At 39.6% G+C, this 27,852-nt stretch overlaps 1 protein-coding gene across 6 annotated transcripts in view; it reads right to left on the bottom strand.

Annotated features, from left to right (window-relative positions):
• The window catches only part of ARHGAP32 (Rho GTPase activating protein 32), a 170,935-nt gene that overhangs the window by 40,551 nt on the left and 102,532 nt on the right, over window positions 1-27,852 (bottom strand). For 4 of the 6 annotated variants that reach the window (XM_072954129.1, XM_072954126.1, XM_072954127.1 and 1 more), the window contains 5 exons: window positions 24,112-24,249; window positions 22,014-22,106; window positions 21,066-21,188; window positions 19,454-19,531; window positions 7,512-7,593 (listed from right to left, as the gene is read on the bottom strand). In XM_072954129.1, coding sequence (XP_072810230.1) covers window positions 7,512-7,593; window positions 19,454-19,531; window positions 21,066-21,188; window positions 22,014-22,106; window positions 24,112-24,249 — 514 coding nt within the window. Of the gene's footprint in view, window positions 1-7,511; window positions 7,594-19,453; window positions 19,532-21,065; window positions 21,189-22,013; window positions 22,107-24,111; window positions 24,250-27,852 lie in introns of those variants that run through there. The other 2 variants (XM_072954132.1, XM_072954128.1) reach the window with 2 other exon arrangements.

Raw genomic sequence — 27,852 nt, 5'->3', positions numbered from 1 at the left:
CTCTGCTCAAAACCTTCTAACCACTTGCCATGTGCCATTTAATTTCAAGTGAAAGCCAAAAGCCCTCCCCTGACCCATCTACCCTCCTCTGAAATGACGGCCCCACAGGAACCACATCCCAGTGCCTGCTAACCCCTGTGCCGCCCACGCCAGGCTTTAGTTTTCTCCATAGCACTTACGTAACATACTATGTATTTAACTTGCTTGTTTGCCTTTTTTTCTCCCTCTCACCACACTTAAATACAAACACCAAAATAACTATTTTTGTCTGCTGTGTTCACTGTTTCAGCCCTAATACTTCGTGTGCACTTAATAAATGTCCCATCAGTGACTGAGTGAATGAATACTGGACATGATCATAAACAAAAAAGCTGCTTTATTTAGGGCAAGGATTAAACTGATCAGGGGCCTACTCTTGACCTGGGTAAAGGGCAAATGGGAGCTTAGGAAACATTTTGGTAACTACAGTGGAAATTGTTACGTTTATAATTATTAATCAATTTAGAGCAAACATTATTTATAAAAGACGCAAATTAATTTAAAACAGAATATCTGTCCATAATCGAAACAATCTAGGTGAGTAAAAAAGACACACAAGAAGTAAAGCATCAAATTCAAAGTAAGGCTCTCAGTGTCACACACTATTTCCAAATGAGCAGCACAAAGAATAGCTCCTGTATTTCAAGGCTCAAATACAGTCCCCTGTTATTCAAAACACAGCCTTAGGACCAGTGTCATGGAATTACCTGGGAGTTTACTACAAACGCAGAACCACAGGCCCCACCCTAATGAATCAGGACCTACAGTTTCTAACTCTCCCTCTTGGCAGACTGAACGCACATTCAGGTTTGTGACTCAGCGGCCTAAGGAGCCTTCGTGAAGAACAGAGTCAGGCATTTCTGCAGGAGAAAGATCACAGGCGAGGGCGGGGAGACCCCAAAGTACACTGAGAGGAGAGTAAGCAAATCTGTTACTGATGCCGAGTAGAGATGAGAAAAGAGAAAACAGCCTACACAGAGAAATTAGTTCCAGTATTACGGAGCACCTTACATTCTAGGCTGAAGATTTTGTGTATAATTCTGGCACAAAGGAAAGTCACTGGGGCTTTACAAGCTGTATTCTGAAACTTTATTTCAGTAGTAAATGTGAAGACAGAGTAATCCAACAAGCATTAGTTGTACATCCACTGTGTGTACACCCCGTGGGGGGAGAGTAAGATGAATGAGACACACTTGTCACTTGTGAGGAGACTGCAACTCCATGAGCAAGTGAAGCAGCTGCTATCAGGTCTGACATAGGACAAACAGGATACGCAGGCACCAGGAGAGGTGGCTCAGGGAGGGACAGATCAGGAAGCTCTCCCGGACAAGAAGATTATGCACCGAGTCTCAACATACAAGGAGGATTTCAACTGGGCAAAATGGGGGCGAGGGTGGTTCAGTCTGAGGAGCAGCAGGAGCACAGGGAAAGCTGTGACACCACGAGGCCGGAGGTTCCAGGGACACAGAAGCGGAGCCCCGCGAGCACACAGAAGGCGCAGAAGAGGAGACAGGAAAGGCAGGATGGCCAAAAAAGACACTATGCTTTACATACAAGGAGGAAAGAGTGAAAGATCTTTTTAATTAATCGGCAAGGCCTTAGAAAGGATGATGGCTATAACAAAATTAGCAAATTAAGCAGGTTCCTATAAGCATTTCTCCTCACCCTCCATTTAACACATCTTTTGCTCCCATTTGTTTTGTTCATATCAGCCTTATGCAAATCCAAATACGTTTTCACTCACTCCTGTTGTAACGGAACCAAAAGATAATAAATAGTTGTTCTGAGAGAGAGAACAATAAACCTGACCTCTACTCAGTGTTCCACGGTGGGAAGAATTCTGGGTTTTGAGTTAAATAGCTGCAAGAGAGTTACTAATCCACGTCAAGCACTCGGTCCTGCCCTGGCACACGGCCCGCTGCAGTCCTAGGAGAGGCCGGAGACGCCGGCGGGCCCAGCTGTGGGACCTCAGGCAAGTCGTGGAGTCTTTCTGAGTCTCCATTGCTCCCCTGCTTAACAAAGGGGTGCGTGGGAGACAGAAGTGCATTCCCTACCCCCAGTACCTTGCAGAGCTGTACTGAGATTCAAATTCCAATTTCATGTTGTAAACACAGTATTCAGAAACTCTAAGGCACTCTACAGCTCTGTGGTATTCATCAATTCTTTAACTGTCTTTTCCGATGCAGAGGGACAGGTGTATCTTGATGTATCCCTTATCATCCGTTTGGGGAGAAAACCTCCCCCGGGAGTCTGCACTCTGGAACGCCTTTAAATCTTCCATCAGTGCCTCCTGTTGTGCTGATTTTCATATCTGACTCTTGAAGTGTTCACTTCCAGAACACAAGCAAGCATGTGTCTAGAGAGAAGGACAGTCAATACAACCTTCCATGTAGAATAAGTAAGCCTGGATCCATGTTACTTGCTACAGAGTGGTCACTCCATTCTAAAGTGACATGTAATAAAGAGACACGGTTACAGAAGAGCAAAGTGCTAGAAACTCAAAGAAAACAGAACAGTCCAGAAGCAAACATGAAAATAAAGGAAAAAACTATAATTACGAAAAGTTGCAAATAAAACAACAAAAAGCAAAATACTAGAGGACCAGTTTCCTAAAAGAATAATGCAAAGACTTTTTTATTTCAAAATTATACTACAAATTCAGGCTAATCTGTTACCTTATAAGCTACTTCTTAAATTAATATAAGGATTTCATCAGCATTACATCTAATTACTAGGTTTTTTCCTCAAATGAAAGCCTCAGCTACTTCCATGTCTGCTAACAAAAAAAAAATTCGCTTTTCTTCTCTCTTCACCCCCTCTCCACCTTCCTCACTCTCCCTCCCTCCACCCCTCTCCTTCTGGAATAAAAGGTAGATAATGTGGGAAGATGGGAGATCCCACAAAGAAATTATAAAAATGACCAAAGTTGATCCTAGATATGAAATATCTGACATGAGAACCCCATTGTTAGATGGAGTAAAGGGAAGCTGCACAGCGGGAAGAGTCAGTGAGCTGTGAGGCAGGTAGACACGAGGAACTCAGGCTGGAGAGCGGAGTGTGGCAACACCAGAGACACAGCTGGCATGCGAAGGAGCTGCGGTTGGGGGAGGTGTGCAGAGGAAATGCTTGAGGTGAACAGCTGAGAACTTGAAGAAAGACATCAATAAATAACCATTAAACTGCTCCATAAACTCCAACCAGGACGAACACAAAGAAATCCTCATGTGCTTCCTTCATCTTCCTTCCATCTCAGCCTCATCTTCCATCAAACTAAATGCCAATTTCTTAGGGACAAGCTTCTGCCTTTCTTCCCCTTTTCCTTCCTCTTCTTTTCTCTCTCCCTCTCTCTATCTCTCTCTCTCCCTCTCTTTCTTTCTCACACACACACACACACACACGTTCTTTTCCTTAAGGCACCATGGATACATGCTATCTTGGTCAGGCAATGGTGATTCGTTGATTTTATTTTTACCACACACAAATAATTGAACACACTGAGAACATCCAGAAGAGCTCCAAAGGGGAAACTCTCCCTCTTGCCCTTGTTGTATAATAACATAGGGAGCTTTAAGTTACAGGCTCAAACTATAGCTGCATCTTTCAGATTTGGCATCTAACAGTGACAGATGGCAATGTTAAAAATAAATAGAACATTCAAGTTATTTGTACTGCAGGCAAAGACAGTTTTAAAGTGTGAAACAAGCCTAAGGTTGACAGAATTTACATCATCCTTTCCTAAATGAATTAAGAATGCACACTTCCCTAGGCCAACCTTGCAATGCTGTTCACAATAAAATATTAGCTTTTGAAGGTGTTCTGTCATTATATGTCATTACTAATTCAGAATTAACAATGTCATTCGGGTCTATTAACAGAAACTTATTTTTCAGAACTATCAATAACTGATTAACTTTCTCAAATGTTAAAAGTTTTGGAGGTTATCACTATTGGAAATTCACTTTCACATTTAGAACATAAGAAAGTATTTCATTGACACAATTTGACACTAACATTAAGCTAACTTTTAAAAACCATTTACAGTATTTATCGCTGAGGCAAAATTATCCAAGATAAGACTTGATAATGAATAAAAGTTAAGCTCATACAGCAGAAACACATAGAAATAATGCACAAGAAAAAATTTTTGATGTTGAATTTTAGTAACTTTAAAATAGTTACCACGAAACCCCATGACTAGTTCAACAGACAGGTAAAAAGCATCTGACCAAATCCAACACCCTTCTATGATAAAAATCATTCAACAAACTAAGAACTGAAAGGAACTTCCCCAACCTGATAAAAGGCATCTGAAAACCCTACAGTTAACATCTTACTTAATGCAAAACAACTAGATGCTTTCTCTTAAGATCAGGAACAAGACAAGTTCTCAAAACTTCTTTTCAACACTGTAGCATCTCCAGGGCAACTGGGCAAGAAAAAGAAATGAAAAACATCCAGACTGTAAAGGAAGGTAAACATATCTCTGTTCACAGATGACATGATCTTGTACATAGATTATCCCAAGGAATCCACTAAAAAACCCATTAAACTAATAAACATTTCAACAAGATTTCAAGCTACAACATAATATACAAAAATTAATGCACTTCTATACACTTGCAATGAACAAGAAGAAAATGAAATTAAGAAAATAATTCTGTTTACAGTAGCATCAAAACAAATAAAAATAAATTTAACAACAGATATGTACAACTTATACTCTAAAACAGCTACAAAATGTTGAATGAAATTAAAGGTCTAATCAAGTGGAAAAATATCCCATGCTCAAGGACTGAAGACCAACAAGCACTGGCAAGAAGGTAATACTTCCCAAGCTGATACGCAGATTCAGCAAATCCCAATCAGAATCCCAGCTGACTTCCTGGTAGAAACTGACAAGCTGATTCTAAAATTCGTACGGAATTGGAAGGAACCCAGAAAAGCCAAAACAATCCTGAAAAAGGATAAAGCAGGAAGGCTTTTCAATTGCAAAAGTTACTATTAAGCAATGGTAATCAAGACAGGCTGGTACTGGCATAAGAACAGACATACAGATCAATGAAACAGAATTGAAAATCCAGAAATAAACTCACGTGTCTAAGGACAACTGATTTTTTTATGAGAGTCAAGTCAATTCAGTGGTGGAAGGAATAACCTTTCCAACAAATAGTGCTTGGACAACTGGATATCCAAGGGAGCTGAACCTCACACCATACACAAAAATTAACTCAAAATGGATCACTATACCAAAATGTAAGGTCTAAAATTATAAAATTCTTAGAAGAAAATACAGAAGTGAATCTTGACCTTGGGTTAATAAGCAAAGCCTTCTTAGATAAAACATCAAAATCATAAACAACAAAAGAAAACATAAATTGAACTTCATCAAAATTAAAAATGCTTATGGCTCAACAGACACCATCCAGAAAAGGAAAGACAAATCACAGTATGTGAGAAAATATTTGCAAATCATTTTATCTGATAAAGGACCTGTATCTGAAATTTATAAAGAAAACTTACAACTCAGTAATGAAAAGATAATCCAATTAAAAACGGACAAAGGATCTGAACAGACATTTCTCCAAAGATATGCAAATAGGTAATAAGTATGAGAAAAGATGCTCAACATTATTAGCCATCAGGGAAACGAAAAACAAAACCATAAAGATGTATCACTTCATACCCAGTCAGATGGCAATAACCAAAAAAGCAGTGACAAGGATATGGAGTGACTGGAATTCTCATACACACTGCTGGTGGGACTGTGAAACAGTCCAGCTATTTTGTAAAACAGTTTGGCAATTTCTCAAAAGGTTAAACACAGAGTTACCACATGACGCAGCCATTCTACTCCTAGATACAGCCTCAAGAGATGAAAACACACATTGACACAAAAATCTGCACATGAGTGTTCATAGCAATACTGTTCATACTAGCCCAAAATGGAAACCCAAAGTGAGTGGATGAAATAAATACGGTATGGCCATACAATGGAACATTATTTAGCCATAAGAAAGACTGAAGCACTCATCCAGCGATGAACCTTGCAAATAGTATGCCGAGTGAGAGAAGCCAGTCACAAAAGACCACATATTGTGTGATTCCATTTATGTGAAACGTCTAGAATAGGAAAATCTACAGAGACATAAAGTAGGTTAGTAGTTGCTTAGGAGGTGGGGGGAAGGGAGAGGATGGGGCAGTGTCTGCTAATGGGTAAGGGGTTGTTTTTTTTTAAGTTACTGATGCCATACTTAAAGAAGGAAAGAAACCTATAGCTATCACAGCCACTAATGAACAAGCAAGGAGCCACTGAGATAGTCTTTTTATGTTTAATTAAGTTTACCTAAAGAAAAGGGGTTTAACAGAGGATAAAAATGCCTTGAAAGAAGACTGAGAATCCCGTCTCAAGCAGAACTGCAGAGAACACTGTTTTGGAGTATTTTTCCTTCTGCACAATAAAAGCAGTCTGTCTAGAATTTTAAAATTCCTATGAGAAAAGTTGGAACACGGACTCCCTGTCTATGAAGAAACAGGCTTTGAAAGGGGTCATCGCCCTTTATGTTTACCTAAATGTCATAAGCAAAAATGGTTTGATGAATGCTTTGGGGGCAGAGGCGGTAATACACTAAACAAAAAATAAACTTTTTTTCCCTAATTCTTGCACACAGGTCCTAAGCCTAGAAGATACTTTAAAGAAAATAGTCCAAATAAATTCTGAGGCCCAGAAATTTTCTTCTATTTCTTTCACTGGGGGGAGGGAGTCGAGGGTGGAGAAGGGCAGAGGGAATGTAACACAACTAAGAGCAATAAATGTAATTACTTTCCCGCCTCCCAAAATCTTTTAGCCTTTGTTTTTACTTTCTTTTTAAAAATTTACATCACATTAAAAAGTTCCAGACGAGGTATTCTGTAGAATGTGTCTGGATTAAATCATCTCAATAAAAACAAAAACTTCCATTTTCTTGATTTTTACCACCCGTAACACATTGCTTTAATTACCTGTAAGATACTCCACTTATTTATACAGCACTGTAAATATACCATGTAACTAAAAAGAAACGCTGTTTAAACTAGTTTTGATGTTCACAGGTATGGATAAAACATAACTTCGCCTCATTAATCAATTTTCAGCAAATCATATTTTCTCCATGTCAGTTCTTTAAACCTAGTACTTTCTTTCATCTTTTTATTCCTCATTAATAAGCTGTATTCCTACTACATAATTGTAAAAAGAAGTATGACACAGCTTAATGGAGCAAATAGTTCTTAAAATTGTCTGAAATTCTGAATGCATGTAAACCTTTGTGAAATTATCAGTAAGAATATATTAAAAATCAAAACCACATACAATTAGGAATGCATACTATGACAATACATGCAAAGAACAGCTAACCAAGCTATGTGCTGACTGGAAGAGAAAATCTGTATCTTTATTTTGATAAATAACCACACTAATGAAAATGCATACTCACCTGGTTTTGGCACGGAGTTGGTCACTGACTGGGGAACTTTCTGATTAATTAACTCAACACAGTGTCCAGGGAAGAGTCCCACCTGAAGAAGAAAAGCAGCAAAGAGAGGATTCTAAACCACAGAACAGACCGCGTGTGAACACTGCCAATTCAGTTCCAGTAATGTGCTCCAAAGCCCCTCCCAGTGATTCTGTTACTTCAAGACTCTAAATCACAGACAACGCCAATTGCACAAACAAATAATAAAACAATCTGTTGCTATGAGTATACAGAGTTGTGTGTGTTATTTGTCCAAATATCTATCTGCTTTGCTAGTTTTAGCTTTTAATTTCCCCACCTTTTTTTTACATCAATTAAAATACTTAGTCTGATCCCAACCTATGTATGCAAGAGGTATAATTTATACCTCTTAATAAGGTACTTTGCTGAAATTGCAATCTAGCTGTGTTGACATCTCCCCTGCTAACTTGCATATTTATTGACTTCTCCATGATTTTTTAAAAATCAAAACTAAACCATATTCAAATTTTTTGTGGATTTTCTCTTCATTCTCCCACAGGTTCCATGAAAAATGACAGGACAGAAATAAATTGGTGAAACAATCGCTCACTTAAAATCCGGGTATTCACTGTTGTTAAAGAGCCAGTTGTGTGTGGACAGGTGTAGAGAGGAACGCAAAGGAGAAGAAAACCCACCCTCAGCAGTGATGACAGACGCCGGCCTTGAAACACACACCAACTGGACGTGGCAGCAGAGCTGCCTGTGGCACTGGGCAGATGCCCAAGGAGCTGTTCTAGGGAAAAACTGAGCCCCAGATCACCCAGAGACACTGCACAGCTGACAGAATGAATACGGAGATAAACAGCCAGGAAACAAAAGTAAAAAGAAAATTTTTACCAATATTTATAGATGTTTTCTTAGACAGGAATATAATTAGGCTGCCAAGCGGCACATGCTGAAGATGAAACAAGAAAACTCCATCGCTCTGAACATCCCCCTGTTGACAGACTCTGGGAGGGAAGGCCTGGTCTTCCAACAGCCTGACTCATCACCAAGCTCTAAGCTGTGCAGCACCGTCTGTGCGGGATCACTTTCACGTACTCATGTGCCGCATTCTTACTTCAGTGTCTTGATCAACAGTCCACGGTAGTTCTTAAAACTATTAAGATGTAACTAGTTATCATGAGCTGAAAAGGTGTTATTAGCAAATCATCCATTTTGTCTGAAAGAGCTAAATTTGGGATTCTTATAGTCCGTCTGCATTGCCTTCCAAAATGATGTTCTACGTGTTTGTTTCATTGGTGAAATTCTGTATCATATTTTACTCAACTTCCTAGTTAACTAGTAAACAAACAGAAATTCTTCCAAGATTGGTCAGACCCAGACAAGAATCAACCTGAAAAATCCTTCTCATTCTCTCTTGCACCAATCAGTTACAGTGAGAGAGTTAAGTGTAGTCTCAAGACTAAGAGTCCCCTTCTAGGTCTGCCACTTACTGTGGCGGGTTTACAACTCAGCCTCCGTGTTTCAGGTTCCTCACCTGAACACATAATATAGCTCACCTAACTCACAAGGGTTGTTACGAGAACCGAATAGATGAGTATAAGCAAGATGCACACAGTAGGAACTTGTGCAGCGTTCTCGCTCAGTCATTGCGCCAGCGCCTCCACCAGGAGGCGGAGCGGCCCCAGCCCCAGCCCCCCCCCCACTGCCCGGAGGTGACACATACTGCCTGTCACCCCGGCGTGGTGTGCTCAAGTCTCCTCGCTACCAAATATCGCTTTTTCCATGAAATTCTAGTTCACTTTAATTTATAAACATTTTCTGCAATTTGCTGCAGAGAAAAGACCAGGTGCTAATCTTGGCCCATCCGTTTACTAGGCTCTGTGATCCGGAGCAAACTGCCTAACATCTGCTTCTTCCTCTGTGAAAATGAGGCCAACATTAGCTACCTCAATAATCTGTGTGACGGCACCTAGCCTGGTTTCTAAACTGGCGTACCTTCTGGCAAATAAAACCGGCTTTCCATTACTTCTTCACAAAGACTGAAAATGCTTTATGCTACTAGACGCTGGTTACACTTCCACCCTTCAGCGCTGTCGCAGCGCAGCAGTCTCGGTGTCTGGGGGAAGCTACCATGCAGCGTGCAGGGGTCTACGGCAGGGCCGTCCGGTGCGGGACGCCAGTCCCCGCTCACCTGTCTCGCTTCACTGTGAAGTACAGTATTACTAAACACCAGCTAAGCTAAAACTCAGTTTCCCAGACTGCTTGCATCCAGATGTAGTCACGGGACATATAAAGCAGCTCTCCTGCCACTGCTGTCTCTTCTCTCTGCGCTGTCTGTGGGTCCAGAACTGGATCTGAAGTGGCCATCACTGGACCTTAAAGAAAGGCCAAGAGAACCGCAGAGAGCTCTGCCTGGCGTCACTGAGCTGCTGGCCCAACCACAGCAATGTCTCCTTTTCTGTTCATTTTACTGTTTCTTGAGGCCAAAAGCACTCCTAACTAAAACTCTTTTAAATGAAACACTTAAAACAGTTATTGAATGTTTTATACATAATGTAACTAACCCTAAAAATATAGTTAATGGACATTTGTACTTTTCTGACACGTACTCAAGCTAATATTTCACCAAATATAAACAGTTCTAACACACTCAAAACATTCAATGTGAAAAGAGACTGGAACTCTTAGCAATAAGACCCGGGAACTGTGTCATCCTGCCGCGTGCATTACTTTCTGCAGCAGTGGCGTTGTCTAGAGCTCTCATTTAAAGGCTGGGAAGGGAAGGGGATGTCGGTACGCTGGCAGGAGTCAAAACGACCTTCTACTCTGGGAAGAGGATAGAAGAAAAAGAAAAGCCCAGCATCTAGGTCCATGGGGGTAGAGGAGGAGGTGCTGAAAATACAGTAACAGAAGGAAAAGAGAAGGCCGGAACAGGACAGGGGTGGGCATAAAGGAGGGAGAGAGAAGCTTCAGATTTGGCAGTTTCCCCCCCACATGTCTGAGGTGAAGTGAGAAGAAGCCAGAGATGCTATTCTATTCCTTACTGTGCTGGTAAATGTTTAAAAGCTCGCTCTGCAGGGGCAAAGGCCTTGCTTTACAGCATTTGCCGGTGTCTGTGGTATAAACATTGCCAACACGGCTGGGTTCCAGTTACCGACGCACCACAACTGAACACAGAGTTGAAAAGAGGTGCCGGCAGAGCAGCCTGTTAACGTAGTACTCAACCCACACCACAGACTAGATAGACGTAACGTCAGGAGCACAGATGACAGTTACACAGTAAAATAACTACCAGAAGCTATACATACTTATTACCTTTGTTTTTAATACAATTCACTTACTCGTAAATTCGTATGCTTTACTTTTTAATGATGGCTGCGTTCAGCAAGCGTACCACAAAATCCCTACACACCTCCCGGCCGGCTCCAGCTCACCACTCGTCTGCGTCCCTCTCCGCGCTTGGCCCGGAGCCTCTCCACCTCTACCAGCCCCTGGGAATGGGCGTCCAGGGCCTGGCAAGGGTGCGGCCCACTCTGACTTTACAAGAACAAGGAGCGGGGAAAGGGAACAGACTGCAACCTGGTTCTCCTGATTCTCTTTTAACTTAAGCGAACACATTCCAAAGAACACAGGTTTGGCTACAAGAGTAAAAGCACCGAACTCAGAATGTTAGATAAGAAACTAATGCCATAAAATGAGCCTGGAGCTTTGAAACAGAGGGGATGGAAAGACATCACTGCTTAATAGTGGAGCCTAATTCTAAGTATGGTCTCTCTAGGGCAACCACTCAAAATCCAAACAGGAATTTCAACATAACAACAATGTGCTAGTCACTGACTTTTAAGAAAACCCCTATTCCAATGGTTTATTTAACTTAAGGCTGGTGACATTTTAGGGATGTTAGTTTAGCATAACAAAAGTGTTTTTATTAATCTTAGCAAAGTACTGCTCTTACTCCTAGAAATACACCACAAACTTTTTAAAAACTGGAACTATTTGGTCTTAGAGAGTTTCCAATTTTCCATTTTCTGACCACAGCCTCCTGTGTCCCAGGTCTCCACTGTTCACGTAACATGACAAGTGAGGTTCAGATTCAGACACCGCATCCCTTCCTTCCTGTATCCTCCCCTAGGGTACCCACCCCCTTCCAGTCTCTCTCTTTTTTTTTTTCACTACCCAGTATGGATCCTGTGGTTGATTATTTGAACTTTTAAAAATATCAGTGCCCTTAATCTCCTTGCAATATCAACCTTCTGCTGAACCAGTCCAGCAAACCCCCCAACCTAAACCAATATTCTTCCCTACTTGCAAGCCTCTGTATTGCTGGAGAAACACTGCATCACCAAGGAGAATTAAACCAATGCAAACGCACAGTCTCCCACCTAGAAATGCCAGTTACTTTCTGGCCCACTCCCTAGATCTCCTCCTGGAGCACCCACTCCCCTTTAGGCTCCCTGTCCAGTCTGACGTCCACTCCCCTGCCGACAACATCCCAGCACAGTTGAGCAAACCACAAGATAATGAGTCTGTCTCCTAAGATTTTGGAACTACGTCTGAATCTTTAATTATCTCCACTGAGTTGCTAGAACTAGGAAATATTTCAAAAAAAAAAAAAAAAGAGGAAGATGAGACCAAAAAAGGCAGCAGCTGCTACTGCAGTGAAAGAAGCAAAACCCCCCAAACCAGAAACAAATTCCCTTAGTTCCACATTGCTTCTGGCTTTTTTGCCTTATTTTATATCCTGTCTCCTAAACCTCAAATGCCAGCTCCCTAACTTCCACTTTTAAAAACACTACCCTTGCAGTAGTTACATGCAGGTTTGAGACTCAGAAACGCGGTCAGGAATCAGAATGTAAGTTTGGGAGGCGGACATATACATGGTAGTGAAAGCTGAGACAGTGAGCAAGGAAGTCGAAAACCAAGGGCACAGAATGAGAAGGCGTTCCAACCCGAAACTTTCGGAGGCCTAGAGGCGGAGGATGCCCTGTAAGAGAAGGGTGAGAAGACAGGACTCTAAGTGTGCTGGGTCACATCGATCAAGAGAAGAAAAGTGTCAGGATAAGAGAAATGAAATACTGCTGAGAGTTTAAGTAAAGGGAGCAATAAAGTAAGAATGTTTACATTAAGCCAGACAGAGACCACTAGTGATGCAAGGGAAGAAAACAGGAGTGAAGGGTTTAAGAATATATTTGTGATAAGTGAATTTAACAATGATGGGGAGAGGGAGGGTAGAGCTCAGTGGCAGAGCACATACTTGGCATGCACGAGGTCCTGGGTACAAGCCCCCAGTACCTTCATTAAAAAAAAAAAAAAAGATGGCCCTAGAATCTAACCTGGGTAAGAAGGTGAGTGAACACAAGAAGTGGGTGATGGCAGGAACTGGAGAGGCCAACGGAATTATGGCACTGGACATAATATTGTGTACTGAGCATCACTGCTGATAGTACAGCAAATCACTAACAAATGAAACTGAATTTCTGTTCCTAGTTAGCTCAATGAAGGATAAAATAAGACAAAATTATGGTTGCTTTAAAATTTTAATTATTTGGCCTCTTCCTTCCTTCCTGGTAGGAGTAAGGAGAGGACAGAGCAGGCATAGTAAGTGGAAGGGCAGACAGATGAAAAGGGCAGCTCATGTAATGGGGGGAAAACAATAGTCAAATTTCACTGCGACATTTAGTTTATGAAACAGAGGCATGGAAAGTAAGACTGGAAAAGTAGAACAGGGTCAGAGATCATGGACAGTCTTGAATATCACGCCAAGGAGTTTGAAGTTTCCTCTGTACAAAATGAAAATGGTAAATTCTGAGAAGAGGGGCAGGAACAGGTATGTTTTAATAAGAAAACCCTAGTGGCAGAGTAAACCTCCCAGGGTAGAAGGAAAGGAAGACAAGAAGCAGAAGACCACTTAGCAATTTGCACACACAGGCCAAGAAAGAGATGATAAAAGCCTGTAGCACGCAAATAGGATGAAGAGTAAAAAGAGCACAGGGACGTTAAGAGACACAGAGGTGGAAAAGACAGAAACTATCAAAGCGATCAGATACATGAGAAGTTAGGTCAGATGGTTCTGCAGTGTTCCCCTCATTATAACTGACAAACTATCAACTGTGAATATTCAAAATGTACATTTTGATAAGTTCTGACACCCATAAAACTGCAACCACACTCAAGATTATAAGTACATTTATCAACCCCCAAAGTCTCTTGTATCTCTGTAATCTCTCCCTCTCCCCACCAGTCCCCTATCCTGCTCACCAGACAACTGACCTAGTTTCTACCACTGTACATGACTTGCATTTCCTACAATTTTTTATTGATTTTTTTAAATTAGCATTTCTACAATTTTAAATGAAAGGAGTCACACAGAATGTACTCTATGCCGTCTGTTTTCTATCATTCAGCATAATTATTTTGAGGACCATTCATGTTGCTGTATTTATCAATAATTCATTCCTTACTATTCCTGAGTACTAGTCTATTGCATGGATACCACTATTTGTTTATGCATTGATCTTCTGTTCATGAGCTACCTGGGCTGTTTCCAGCGTGGAGCTATTATGCATAAGGCTGCTATGAACAGTCATGTGTGACTTTTTGTACAAACGCAGGCCTTCTTTTCTCTTGGATAAACACCTAGGAGTGGAATGACTGGACTATGTCGTTGGTGTATGTTCAAGAAACTGACAAACTGTTTTCCAAGCTGGCTGTAGCATCTTACATTCCCCCAGCACTGTGCCAGCATTCCAATTCCACCACATCCTCACCATTCTAATAAGTATGTAGCAGTACCTGTCATTTTCACTTGCATTTCTCTAATGATTACTGATATTGAGAATCTCTTTATCTGTTTATTTGCCATATATCTTTTTGGTGATGTGTCTGTTCCAATCTCTGCTATTTTTTTTAAATTGAGTTCTGTTTTCTTGTTGAGTTTTGACAGTTCCTTGTACATTCTAGATACAAGTCCTTTATTAGGCATAATCATTGCAAATATATTTTCCCAGTCTACAGTGTATGTGTAATGTCTTTCAAAGAACAGAAGTGTTAAATTTTGATGAAATTCAATTTACTATCTTATGAACTGTTCTTTTCATACTGCATCTAAGACATCTTTGCCTAAACAAATCTTTCTCCTAAGTTTTCCTCTATACGCTTTATAGTTTAAGCTTTACATTTGGATACATGATCCATTTTGAGTTAATTTTTGCAGAAGGAACAAGAAATAAATCAAAAGGATTTCTGGAGGCATATGGATATCTATCCAACTGTTCTAGCACCATTTGTAAAACAGGCCACGTTTCACTAACTGACTTTGAACCTCTGTTGAAAATAAGTGGTCCATGTACGTGTGGTCCGTTTCTGGACTTTTCTGTTCTGTTGGTTTACCTACTTGTCCCCTAAATGCCACATTCTCTTGGTATTGTAGTTTTATAGTTAAGTCTTCAATGCAATTAGTTAGTTAGTTATCCAACTTTCTTCTTCTTTTTCAAATTTGTTTTGGCTGTTTTTCTAGGTCCTTTGCATTTCCATATAAATTGTTAAATCTGCTTATCAATTTCCACAAAAAAGTCTGAGATTTTGACTGGGATCAATTTGAGAAGAGAAGACATCTTAACAATATAAAGACTTCCAATCCATACATAGAGTGTGTAACTCTTTTGGGGAGGGGAGGATATTCTTGAATTTCTCTCAGAAATGCTTTGTAGTTTTCAGTACACAGATCTTTTGTATCTTTTTTCAGATATATCCCTAGGCACTTCACAGTTTCAGTGCTATTACAAATGGGTTTTGTTACATTTTCTGACGGACGTTAATATGACTGGTCTATGGACTACACTTAGAGTGGCAAGACTTCGTGTAGTTGTCCCAGGTATATATATTTTAAATATACACTATGTATTTTACATACACAAACTACTTTTATTTCTCCTTTATATTAGATGTGAAAAATAATACTGATTTTTTGAAATTGTGTTTCTTTGTAGGTTGTTGTACCATTTGTAAATTTCATTTCAGAATCATAAGAAAGTATTTTAGAAAATATTTATCATAACAAGGGGGCGCAGGGTTTGCTGAGGTTAAGAACTACTCCTCTAAGCTGTTCTGTCAGTAGTTTCCACAAAGCAACATTTAAGCATCATTTGGTAGGACATATTCCGAGGTTATAAATTAACAAAAGGCTATCTAGAAATTGACTTCTCTCCAAACATCAGCGGCACCTGCTAATGGCACTAATAAGAAAACTAAAAACAGCAACAAGAAACACAGAAAATAATTTAAGATGATTTACACTTTTTGTGCTCCAAGAGGGGAAAATGCAAAGCCGGAACTCACCAAGCTTGTGTTCTGGCTATATCACTAACTTACTGTCTTTGTGAATCAGAACAACCTACCTAAATCCTTCTGTCTCTCGATTTCTATGATTTTAAAATGATAGTTCAGGACCAGATGATCTCCACTATCATCCGTCCCACTACGGAAATCTATGACTCATACCTGTGGGCGAGTAGAAGCCACCACTGGTTCATTAAGTCACCACTATGATCTGTCTTTGCCCAGAATGCCTTAGTTTCTACCTAAGTTCTGACACTAAACAGTGAAATAACAACGGGCCAGTTGTTTAATCCCCTTAGTTTCCTTGTCAGTAAAAGAGAGGCAATAATATTGTGTAAGAATTTACAGAGCATGAGAATTCAAGGTTAATGGAAAGCACTTTGAAAGCACACATAAAAGCACTGAAGAAGTGTTACAACTGTATCTGTAGTACCACACGCTCCCTCTTCCCCTGAAATTACATAACGTTACAGATGAAAAATTACATTCTATGATTTCCCATCACTTAACCGGAGAGGAAATATTTTGCTCTCTTTAATTTCGAGCAATAAAAAGCTGCAGCTTTGGATTCTGTACATGAAATGATGGTTCATATAAATAAGCAGGTAAACTGCCTTCCTCCATTAAACTACTTATCATAAGGGACAAGGTTTCCACATATCTCGAATTTGGGATAAAGAATACTTTTCTGAACATAAGTTATTGGAACCATATTAAACTCCTGAGGTAAGGCAATGTTTATAGTCCAAGAAACGCTTCTCCAATATTTGTACACAAAAATCCTCACACAACATTCTGGGGTAACTATGAAAAATAAAATAGCTGATCCTTGATCATCTTGTGGAAACCAAGAAAAGATGAGCTGTACAGAGTTCTGTCCATCTCCAAATGGTACTTCATCCATCAGACTGACTGTATCCCAAGTAAGTTGCAAGAGATTTTCTGGGAGGAAAAGAGAAGACCCGTTAAGCTGCGTTTAACTTCTTCCTTTATCTGTGCGAGGATCATCAGTGAGAGACCAGATCAGTGGTTCTCATTTTGTGCTTAATCATCATCTTAGGAACCTGATAAAAATTCAGGTTCCGGTCCCCATCCCTGCAGAGTCTGGTGAGTAACATCTAGTTTTAAAAGGTTTCTCAGGTCAGTCTGATGCTAGAGGCTCCCAGATAAAACTCTGAGAAACACGGCACTAAACAAACAAGTAATCCTCAAAGTTATCAACATTTTATACTTGTGTTATGCCTTTTGCCTAAAAAAGGGGGCTTTCCAGACACCTCACCTCACGTTTGCAGCCACAGTTCACAGACAGGCACAAAAGCTGACGCCATGAATTTTTTTTCTGAAGTATACACTACACGACGAAGCACCTCAGAAAACTAAGGTGCAAGATTCCATACACTCTTTAGAAGACAAAAAAAACCTCAGCATTTCAAATTACTATAGTTAATATAATTTCACACTTCCTACTCCCAGAAGTTTAAGAAAAGAAACACAGTCACAGTATAATTTAAACACATGATGAACTAATCCTTCTGTTCCCACAGCTAAATTGTGGTCTAGGCTAAAGCAACACACAGACTAGAACTTGGCAAAACGCTCATCTTTTTCAACCACCAGCTGATCAGCAGAATTCACCTACAGCTCAGTGTAAGCACTGCTTCCAGAAGAGCGGTCTGAGGAACAACTGTGCCAGAATCACATGGATAAAACTGCAGTCTTAATCCTATCCCACAACCACTGAAACAGAATTTGGGGGCTTAGGCCACAAGATTTTGTTTTAACATGTTCCCAGTGTAACATGTAAACACAGTGAGTAAAGCCTGAGACTCGGTGATGGAGAGCAGTCACTGGTAACAGAAAAACGAAGACAGCAGCACAGCACCCTTAAGTCTATTAGTAACTGCCCCTCCTTGGACTGACTTTCAACCTGCTATTTTGGAATCATGGAATTAAAATGTTGAGAAGGATTAGAGTGATTGTAAGTGAAACTCTCTAAGGGGAAACTAGAGTCCAAAGAAAGCAAGTATCTTGTCTAAAATTATAAGAAAGGTAGCAATACCAAGACCAAAACATAACTGTCATTGTAAAGCCAAATTAACTTTTTGATCATCTGTGGGACCCTAACATTTATAGCTCATTTCCAATGAACATGGAGACTGACCTCTTATTAAGAAAAGAGATAACTGATCTTTCATTTAGTTTTATATTTAATCAAAAGCACCAATTATTCATAGCAATTAAGAAATGAGAGCACAAAAGAGCAAGGACCTACTGTACAGCACAGGGAACTATATTTAATATCTTGTAATAACACCTATAATGGAAAAGGATCTGAAAGAGACTACACACACACACACACACTCTCTCTCTCTCTCATATAAACAATCATTTTGCTGTATACCTGAAACTAACACAATGTTGTAAATCAACAGTACTTCAATTAAAAAAAAAAATCAGAGCACAGATAAAGAAGGACTCCAATTACACAAACAAAAAATTTGTGGGGTAATAATAAAGATACAATTTTTTTGGTTTTAATCATCAAATTAAGTTGCTATAAATGCTTTTATAATAGATAAAAGATAGATAAAATTAAGTTTGTAAAATATAAAACAGAATTACATTTAAAAATCAACATTTACTGAGTGGAAAATATGCATCTGGCCTGCTCTAGATACTTTATATAGTTTATCCTTACACATTTAATCTTCCCAATAACCTTATGAGGTTTAAGAATAGTCCTGCAATCACCATTTCACAAATGGGGAAAACAAGGCACAGAGAAGTAAAATTACTTGCTCAAGATAACATAAGATTAGAACCCAAGCAATTTGTCACCAGAACCCATACTCTTAATTACCATGCTATCCTGTTTTAAAATTGTATGATTATTTTTTGATAAAATACATTTTATAGAAACCTAGTAGCTTTTATTTTATATATACTTACGGCTCAAGATACTTATACAATAGTTATTAATGTTTCCAGCTGTATAGCATGAGCACTTAATCTATGCAGCATTTTAGAAACACTTTTATAAACAGAAAACAAAAACCCACAAGTTATATATATTCAGGATACAAGTTTAAGGCATTTTTAGATGCTCTTCTAGTGATAGTTTTAAAAGATAAAAGAAAACCTTTCCACAGTGCGGACACTAAAAGACGCCATTATCAGGTCTCAAATTACTCTGGCAGACACCGGAAAGGACACTGCTGTTACTCTGCAATTGATATACTGTTTACAGTAACAGCTACAAGTCATTAAAAAATATTGATCAAACTGACTTAATTCTAGAGAAGAAAATATATGTGACTCATGACTTTGCACCATTATGAAAAGCAAGGCACAGTCACAGACCCAATAACAAAAGTGTCACCGGGCGTGTGACTCTGCTCACACCTTGGCTACATCTAAGGGGAAGAAGGAGATGAACACAACCACAACAGCAACTAGAAGAGTTGCCAGCTACATTTTTCTATCACTGCAGACAAAATTTTTGATGACAAAGTCCACGGTCAGCACATGTTGTCAACAGAAATATTACTGAAAGAAAAACCGTTCTTTGAATTTTCCACACCTAACTCTTTGTTGCCCACCTGAAATCCATGCTTGCCTCTCCACCACGTGCTTAACACTTTCGGGGGCATGTCAATAACAGACACAATGTCTCCCACCTAGGAGAAAAAACGTTAAGCAAAGCGCTTTTAGTCAAATTTTAAAGCAACTGCCTCTAGAATTTAAATATAAACTGTAACAAAAAGGTGAAGTACTGTCTTACTCTCTGGCTCATTACTCCTGTTAAAACATTAACATTTCTTTCTGTAAAAAATTGAATAATCTTAACCATTTGTTAAGGAGAGGTTTACAAAAAGTTAAGCAGCAAGAAGACTGAGATGCAACAAACATGTAGTAACTTCGGGAAGCCTGACGTACAGCGTAAGATTTTTGAACATCAGGCATCATACATCACCACTTGTGCTAAAATATTCTGTAACTGCTATCACTAAAAGTGATCAGACTCACTTACAAAAGGCAGTTTTAATAACTCACATTTAGAACATCAGCATCTATTAATACATGGTGAGTGCTCACCATGTGCCAGGCACCATGCTAAGCATTCGGCATATCTTATTTCATCATATAGGAAAGCTCTAGGGTGTCCACAATCACTGAGTTATTTTCAGTAAGTGTAAAGTTGGGTGACAACTACACTTCTTCCAATAGATGGTCAGTATAACATTCCTGATAAACAGCTGACTTTCTTCACTCCAGAAGACAAACTAGTGCGTTTACAAACTTTCACAAAATCATAAATATAAAAATTGCAATAATAGTCTTTAATAATATATTTAAAGGAAGTTGTACTCTTCAATCAAAATAAGTGATGATCTCTGTGATAAAAGAGTTTAGCAGTTCAGAACAATGTTCCTAATGTACACAACATTGCTTTAAGAATTTTTCTTTGTATAATCACAATTTTTCAAGTCATGAAGGTCACCTTCACATAGTCTTATCTGCTAACAGACGTGGTCTCTTTCAAGACCAAGGATTTTTTTGTGTATAGAATCTAAAAATTTAAGTTTGAGAACAGTTTGAATTCTAGACAGTAAAAATTTATACTTTTTTCCTCTAAAATTGAATAACTTTCAGCATATTTTTTAGTCTCTTAGCCAGTATTAAAGGAAGAAACTTAGTTCCCCTCCCTTTGTGTCTGATAGCAAGAAATGTTCGTTTTGCTTTTCATCTGGTCTTTACCTCAGCCTACGAACAAACACCCAGAAGAAAGGATCACTGGGTATTGCTCCTAGGTGATAAAAACACAAAGGCAAAGGCGGAGACCTGGCTTTCAGGAAGCTCACAGACAAAGAGGGGAACAACTGTGACTGAAAGCAGTAAGTGGCATGTCAGAGACAAGCCAGGAGGACAGTCAAAACGGCATGCGGCGCGGGTTTGGGGGGCGTGCGTATTTCCATGGAGCAGAGGGAAGGAGACCAGGGATGACTTCCTACAAGAAATGAGAGACATTCAAGCTGAATTTTCAAGGATGAGTACAGTCATTCAAAAAAAAATAGATGACATGCCAGACTAAAAGACAATGATGCACAGGAAAATCTGGTGCTTTTAGTTAAGGAAATTGTTTAAGCCGTTAAAGATGAGGCTGGAAGGGAGTGGGGACTGAGCTAACACACAGCACCTTTAGTCACGCACCTCTAAGGTCAGCTCGTCCGGGGCCCGAGCAGTGTACCGCTTGATGACGTGGGCAGCACCAACGGCAGGAGTGTTAATGGAGGACTCCTCATGAACCAGCAGGTGATTCCCCTTGTTATCCATCTGCAGCACAGAAAATGTACTATGAGATGGTTAAAGGCGTGGGACTTGCAAGTTTCTTTGTGTATCTATATAAGATAATTCAATTTGATTTACAAAACCATATACCAAAAAAATCTTAAAAAAAAAGCACCTATTGAATATTTACTGTATTTCAGTCGTTGCACTGTACATATAATATATATAATTTAATCTTCATAACTCTGAAAGATATTTATTATCATCATCACGACTTAAAGATGAAGATGCTAAAGCTAAAAGAGGTTATGTAAATTACAAGAGACTAAGTAATGTGTCCCAGACCACACTATCGATAGCGGAAGAACCAGCGCAAGTTGGCTCTACCTTCTATGCACTCTTTGTTGCAGGCCCAGTTTCCACTGCAAGGAGAGAGCACTATGGCCGTGCACATGGCAACTGAAGGAGGAAAAGGTAGCTGAATACTCTGTCGCTCAAGACTCACTGACCCTTTACAACACTGTCTCTTGTTCATAAATAACTGAAAAATATTTTCAATAACTAAGCCAATTAGAAGAAAAGATACATATACACACCTTGTTAAATGTATATATTAATATATCAAACACCAAAATAATAGGTGTCGTTGTGATTCATAAAATAATATTAAAATTATCTTCCTGGATTATCAAAGACAGATTAGAGATGAAAAATATTTTATGTATCACATATCTATCTTCCAGAAGATGAGAGCAAGATCCATTTATTCGATTCCTAAAACTCAACAGCTATCGAAATTAAATCAATATTAAACTTCTTAAGTAGACAATTTAAAAATTAATTTTAATAAAAGGTGAACTAGATTAATACCTCCATCCAGGTAAGGGCAGGCCCACAATTGATCTTGTTGCCAGCAATAGCTGAAAGGCGGGACAGGTAAGCCATAAGCATCTGAGTGACCGACTAAAGAGAAAGAGAAGATTCAGTGGGAACAGAATGGAGATCCTACGTTCTCTGTCAGAGAAACTCATATGAACTGGTTGTCTCTGGGGCAAAAGAAAACCTGCAGATGTTTAGGGCATTTTAATAGTTACAGAGGTGTCTTCACAGAGGCTTCACAGCTCCATGAACTGAAACTACGGGCACTCACATAATTTCCAGTCTGGTGCAGAGCTTTACCTCTCAGCCCCTCATCATCAGGGGTCATACTGTTTTACAGCTTCTCATTTAACTGCCTTGTCTTTCTATTTTTGCATTGAAAAAGTAAAGTGATAGCACAGACACACTTGGCTTTCCTACCCAGCTTCCCCCTGCTACTCGCTATCCTAAAACTCTTTCTCCAAGAAAGACGCCTGCTGCAGTCTTCCACACACTGCCCCACACACAGTCCTGCACCACACATCAGCTGATGGGTCCAGGAACGGGATGAACATGAGCTGGCTGACAAAAGCTGCTGGAGGAGTCAGAAATTGTGATACAAAATTCCAGCTCAATCTGGCTGCTACCTTAATAAGAGGTGAGAACCTGGCACCTGTTGGGTGTGGTCGTGTTCTGAAGACAGTCTGAGAACGAAAAATGCACTGGGCAGAGAAGGGAAATGGAGACAGAGAGGCCTGCAGGTTTTCTATGATACAAAGGAACCGTGGTGCTAAGAAATCCCCGAGACCTTGCCACAGCGTCAGCTCTCGCGTGACTGATGTCTCCACTTCGCCCTACCTAATAACTGCCTGGGACTTGGTTACAGATCTGCAGGGACTTCCCTTTAGGACTTGGAAGATATTCTGCACTGCTTTCAAGCACCCATGATGGCTACCAAGGAGTGTAATGCCAATGCAATTCTTGTCCTTTTGAGAAGATCTCCTTTTTGCTCTCTGGAAGCTTTCTGGGTTTCCTCCATGTTTTGGCATTTTGAAATCTTACTACAATGTTTCTAGATGTGTGTCTTTTCAATTGTTATATTTAGCACTCAGTGGGCCCATTAATCTAAAAAACATGTCTTTTTTAGATTTAGTTACTTCCATCCACTCTCTTCTCCTAGAACTCCCACGAGAGGGGAGCAGGAGCTTCTGGGTCTGCTCTCCGTGACTCCCAACTGCTCTCTCACAACTCTTTATCCCCTCAGGGCTGTGTTCTTACAAAGCTTGCTCTTCCCAATCACTAACTCTCTCTTTATCTGTGTCCGTTTTGTATGTACTCCAGCTATTCAAGTTTGCTATTATTAAAATTAATTTAAATGACCGTGTGTTCATTTCTAAGACCTTTGATTATTTTTATAAAAATCTGTTCTTATTCCATGATTGTGACTTCCTCACTTCCCCTCTAAGGATAGAAATCATGCTTCGGAAAGCCCTCTGCTCTTCTCAGTCACCTTGTATACTCAGTTGTTACACTGAAGACGTCCAGTTTATCTGTCCCTCTGCAGGCTTCCCGCACCAGTGTCTTATGCCGTATTTTCTTGCCCCCACAAATTTTATCTCATTTACTTTCAAAGATTCCTCACAATTTTTGATCCTGATGGTTCTTTTTATTTCCTGACATTATGAAGACTCTCTTCCCTTTTAAATTAAAAAAAAATTCATGTATTTACTAGAAATGTTTGGCAGGAGTGGAAGTAAGTTCACGGACACAGCCTGCCGTCATAAACTGAGTAAACGGCATCATTGATTATTAGTGAGGTCAGCGTTTTCCCATATTTTGCTCCCATCTTTTATATTCTCTTTGAAGAATGATCTGCTCACATGTAACACTCATTTATACATTAAGATAGGAGTTTCTTCTTATAAAATTACATGCTGCACCTATTTTAATTCTAAACATCCTACACAGCATTACTAGTCTTTCAGTTGGGAAATAAGTGATCCGGAGACTCTCCCACAGTGTTCAACACAAGCTTTTACTTAGTAGACAGGCAGGAGTTTTCTGCTAATTCGGGAGTAGTGGTTAGTTCTGCAGAGTACTAAATGCTTACCTCTGGACTGTCCTTCAGGGTATCAGAACGGGGAAGCTCTGAGAGCTGGGAGAATCGTCGGTCATAAATACATAGATGAAGATGTTTATCAAGTACCCGAAAATCTTCATAACTTCTTTTAACAATCCAACTTTTGCCCTACGGTTAAGAAACAAGAAGGCTCCTGTAACTTGTCTCTATTAGGAAATGGTTACAAATCAGGCCTTACTCTATGACGATATTTTATTCGTGAGATTTTATACTTACTAATTGACTTGATAGTAAATAGTTAAATTTCAAAATACTCTAGTGAGTTATACTACACTGAACAGTCAGTAATGGAAAATAAGATAGAACTGTCCGCTAAACTTCTTCCCACCGCTGTCAGTCCACTGGCTCTCTCTGGGAATAGTAACTGCTGGACAGGAAGACAGCATGTGATCTTAAACCCACAGAGAGAACCAGAAGATAACTTTGGGTGGGAGAACACTGCCAAAAATTAAAGAAAGACAAGGCCAGGTTATTGATTAGTTACCATAAACATTTTCAGCGACAAACTGGAAATATACTGAAAATTAATACTACGGAAATCCACCAGCCTTTGACACTCGTGTGTTACCTATAACCCATACTGTCTCCCCGCTTCCCAGGCTTTCTTCCTTTCCTGATCTCACAAGCTCGTTAAAAATGAGGATTAAAAATAAAAAGAGCATATTTATTACATACTGTCTTCTAATTTTCTCTTGAATGTATCACTTCCTACAGCCCAACCGTTAGTAAGGACTGACATCATTTCTTACCTCCCCAACTTTATCTTCTCCCCTCCTCACGAAATACAGAGCCTGTCAGGTCACGCTGACAAAAAGCCTTCAAAGGCTCCTACTGCACAATGATGAGCTGAGCCCCTACCCACCATTTGGTTTTAAAACTTAATCTAATATTATACAGAGGCTTTCATCTCACAAAAATCTGGAGGGACTGAGAAAAAGTAACCATCTCACAACTGGAGAAAACATCTCTATGTAGCTCTTCTCCATCTGCCTCTGCCAGAAGGGGCAGAAGGTACCAATCCATGGGAGAGGTGCTGACATCTAAACACAGGCTGTCAACAACGAACAGCCTAAACTTGTCCAACCCCCAACCCTACTCTGAGCTGAAATTCTCCATCACACATGTGGAGAGCACCGCCACCTCCCTCTTTCCAAGGGTCATCAGAATGGAAAAGGAGAACAGGAGTGGCAGATGCTTTTAAAGAACAGTCTCCTGGTCCCTGTTGTAAGAAATGCTCGTTCAAAAAGTCAGGATTGGAATCCAGTTAATTCTGATGACCAGGCTGAATTGGGAACCACGGATCCACAAGATTAAGTCCAAACACACTAGCATGTATCAGAGCTTTCAGCATCTGGGCCTGTCTAAATTGACTGCTTGATCTCACCCACTTCTCCTTTGCTTCCAGTTATGCTCAATTACGTGCACTCCTTCCATTTACAGAATGTTCCCTTTCCTGCCAGCACGACTTTCCAGTGCTGCTCTACCACGGAAAGTCGATCTTCTACCCTTTACTCGGGGAAGCTCCTTTGCCGTCTCAGCTCTACTGCTGCCTTCTACCCAAAGTGTTCCTAAATGACAAGAGGGAATTAAATATTTGTTCTTTTGGGACAGCAAAAAAATAAAAGATAAAAATGAACAGCAAGGCAGGGAAAAAAAGAACAACAACATTGCACAGTTGCAATTAATTTAAACATTTCAAAAATTATTCAACACTTCAAAGATTAGAAAATTACAAAAATTAATTTAACACATGTATATATCTCTATCACAGAGATTAAATACATGTTAACTTTTATTTCAAAGCTCTGGATTTTTTTTTTTGAAGTACAGTTGACTTACAATATTGTGTCAGTTTCAGGTGTATAGCAGAGTGATTCAGTTATAAAGGTGTATTTCTTCCAGAATTTTTCCATTTATATTTTACTACAAGATGTTGAATATAGCTCCCTGTGCTGTACAGTAAGTCCTTGTTGCTCACCTATTTTATGTATAGCAGTTTCCACTGATCCCATGCTCCTAACTTATCCCTCTCCCCTCCCCTCTCCCCTTTGGTAATGCGAAGTTTCTTTCCTCTGTGAGTCTGTTTCTGTTTTGTATATGGATTTATCTGTTCTGTTTTTTAGATTCCACATAGAAGTGATGTCACGTAACACTGTCTATGTCCCATTTACTTCACTTAGTATGATCATCTCTAGGTCTATCCATGTGGCTGCAAATGGTAGTTCTTCATTCCCTTCTATAGCTGAGTGATATTCCATTATATATACATATGTATCTATTTATATACACACACACTGCCCCCTTCTTAAACCAGCAGCTGCTGATGGGCACCAGGGGTTGTTTCCATGTCTTGGCTATTCTAATAGTGCTGCTATGAACATTGGGGCGCACATATCTTTTCGAATTAGGGTCTTCATCTTTTCTGGATATATATCCAGGAGCAGGACTGCTAGATCACATGGTAGGTCTATTTTTAGTTTTTTAAGAAACCGCTATACTGTTTTCCATAGCAGCTGTATCAATTTACATTCCCACCAACAGTGTAGGAGTGTTCCCTTTTCTCCACACCCTCCCTGGCATTTATTATTTGTAGACTTTTTAATGATGGCCATTCTGACTGGTATAAAGTGACATCTCACCGTAGTTTTGATTTGCATTTCTCTAATAATTAGTGATACCGAGCACCTTTTCTCCCCGTGCTTGTTGGCCATCTGGATGTCTTCTTTGGAGAAATGCCTATTTAGGTCTTCTGCCCATTTTTTGATTGGGTTTTTTTTTTTTGGCTATTAAGCTATATGAGCTATTTGTATACTTTGGAAATCAGACCCTTATTGGTCATGTCATTTGCAAATATTTTCTCCTTTTCTGTAGGTTGCCTTTTCGTTTTGTTTATGGTTTCCTTTGCTGTGCAAAATACTTAGAGATAAATGAAAATGAAAACATGAGGATCCAAATCAAGTCAGTAAAAGCAGTTTTCAGAGGGAATTTTATAGCAGTATCAGCTTACCTCGGGAAACAAGAAAAACCTCAGATAAACAACCTGACACCTAAAGCAACTAGAGAAAGAAGAACAAACAAAACCCAAAGTTCTCTTTCTGATAGTCTGCTAGTATATAGAAATGCAACAGATTTTTGTATACTGATTTTGTATCCTGCAACTTTTTAATTTGTTTACTAGTTCTAACATTTTTTTTGTTAGTGTCTTTAGGGTTCTCTCTATATAATATCATGTCATGTGCAAACAAAATATGACAGCTTTACTCCTTCCCTTCCACTACAAAGTTTAACAGACATGATAAGAGGGGTACTCGTCTTGTTCCTGAACTTAGAGAAAAAGCTTTCAGCTTTTCACCACAGATCATGATGTTAGCCGTGGGCTTGTCATACACGGCCCTTACTACACTGAGGTATGTTTCCTCTATACTCACTTTGTTAGCAGCTTTATCATAAACAAATGATGAATTCTGTGAAATGTCTTTTTGCGTCTGCTGCGATGATCATATTGTCTCACCCACTGCTCTGTTACCGCTGCGCTAATGCACTGACTGGCTGGCAGATGCTGGACTATATTTGCCTCCCTGGAGTAAGTCCCACTAGGTCATGGTATGTGACCCTTTTAAAGCTGTGTTGAATTTGGTTTTGCTAAATTTTGTTAGGCTACTTTTCTTATTCTTAATTGATCTAAGAGGTATCAGTTTGTTCAAAATTATA

This window comes from Vicugna pacos, chromosome 33 (genome assembly GCF_048564905.1).
Source record: "Vicugna pacos chromosome 33, VicPac4, whole genome shotgun sequence".
NCBI classification, from domain to species: domain Eukaryota; kingdom Metazoa; phylum Chordata; class Mammalia; order Artiodactyla; family Camelidae; genus Vicugna; species Vicugna pacos.
Note: the sequence above shows the minus strand (reverse complement) of the source record. Positions and strands in the feature narration are given on the sequence as shown.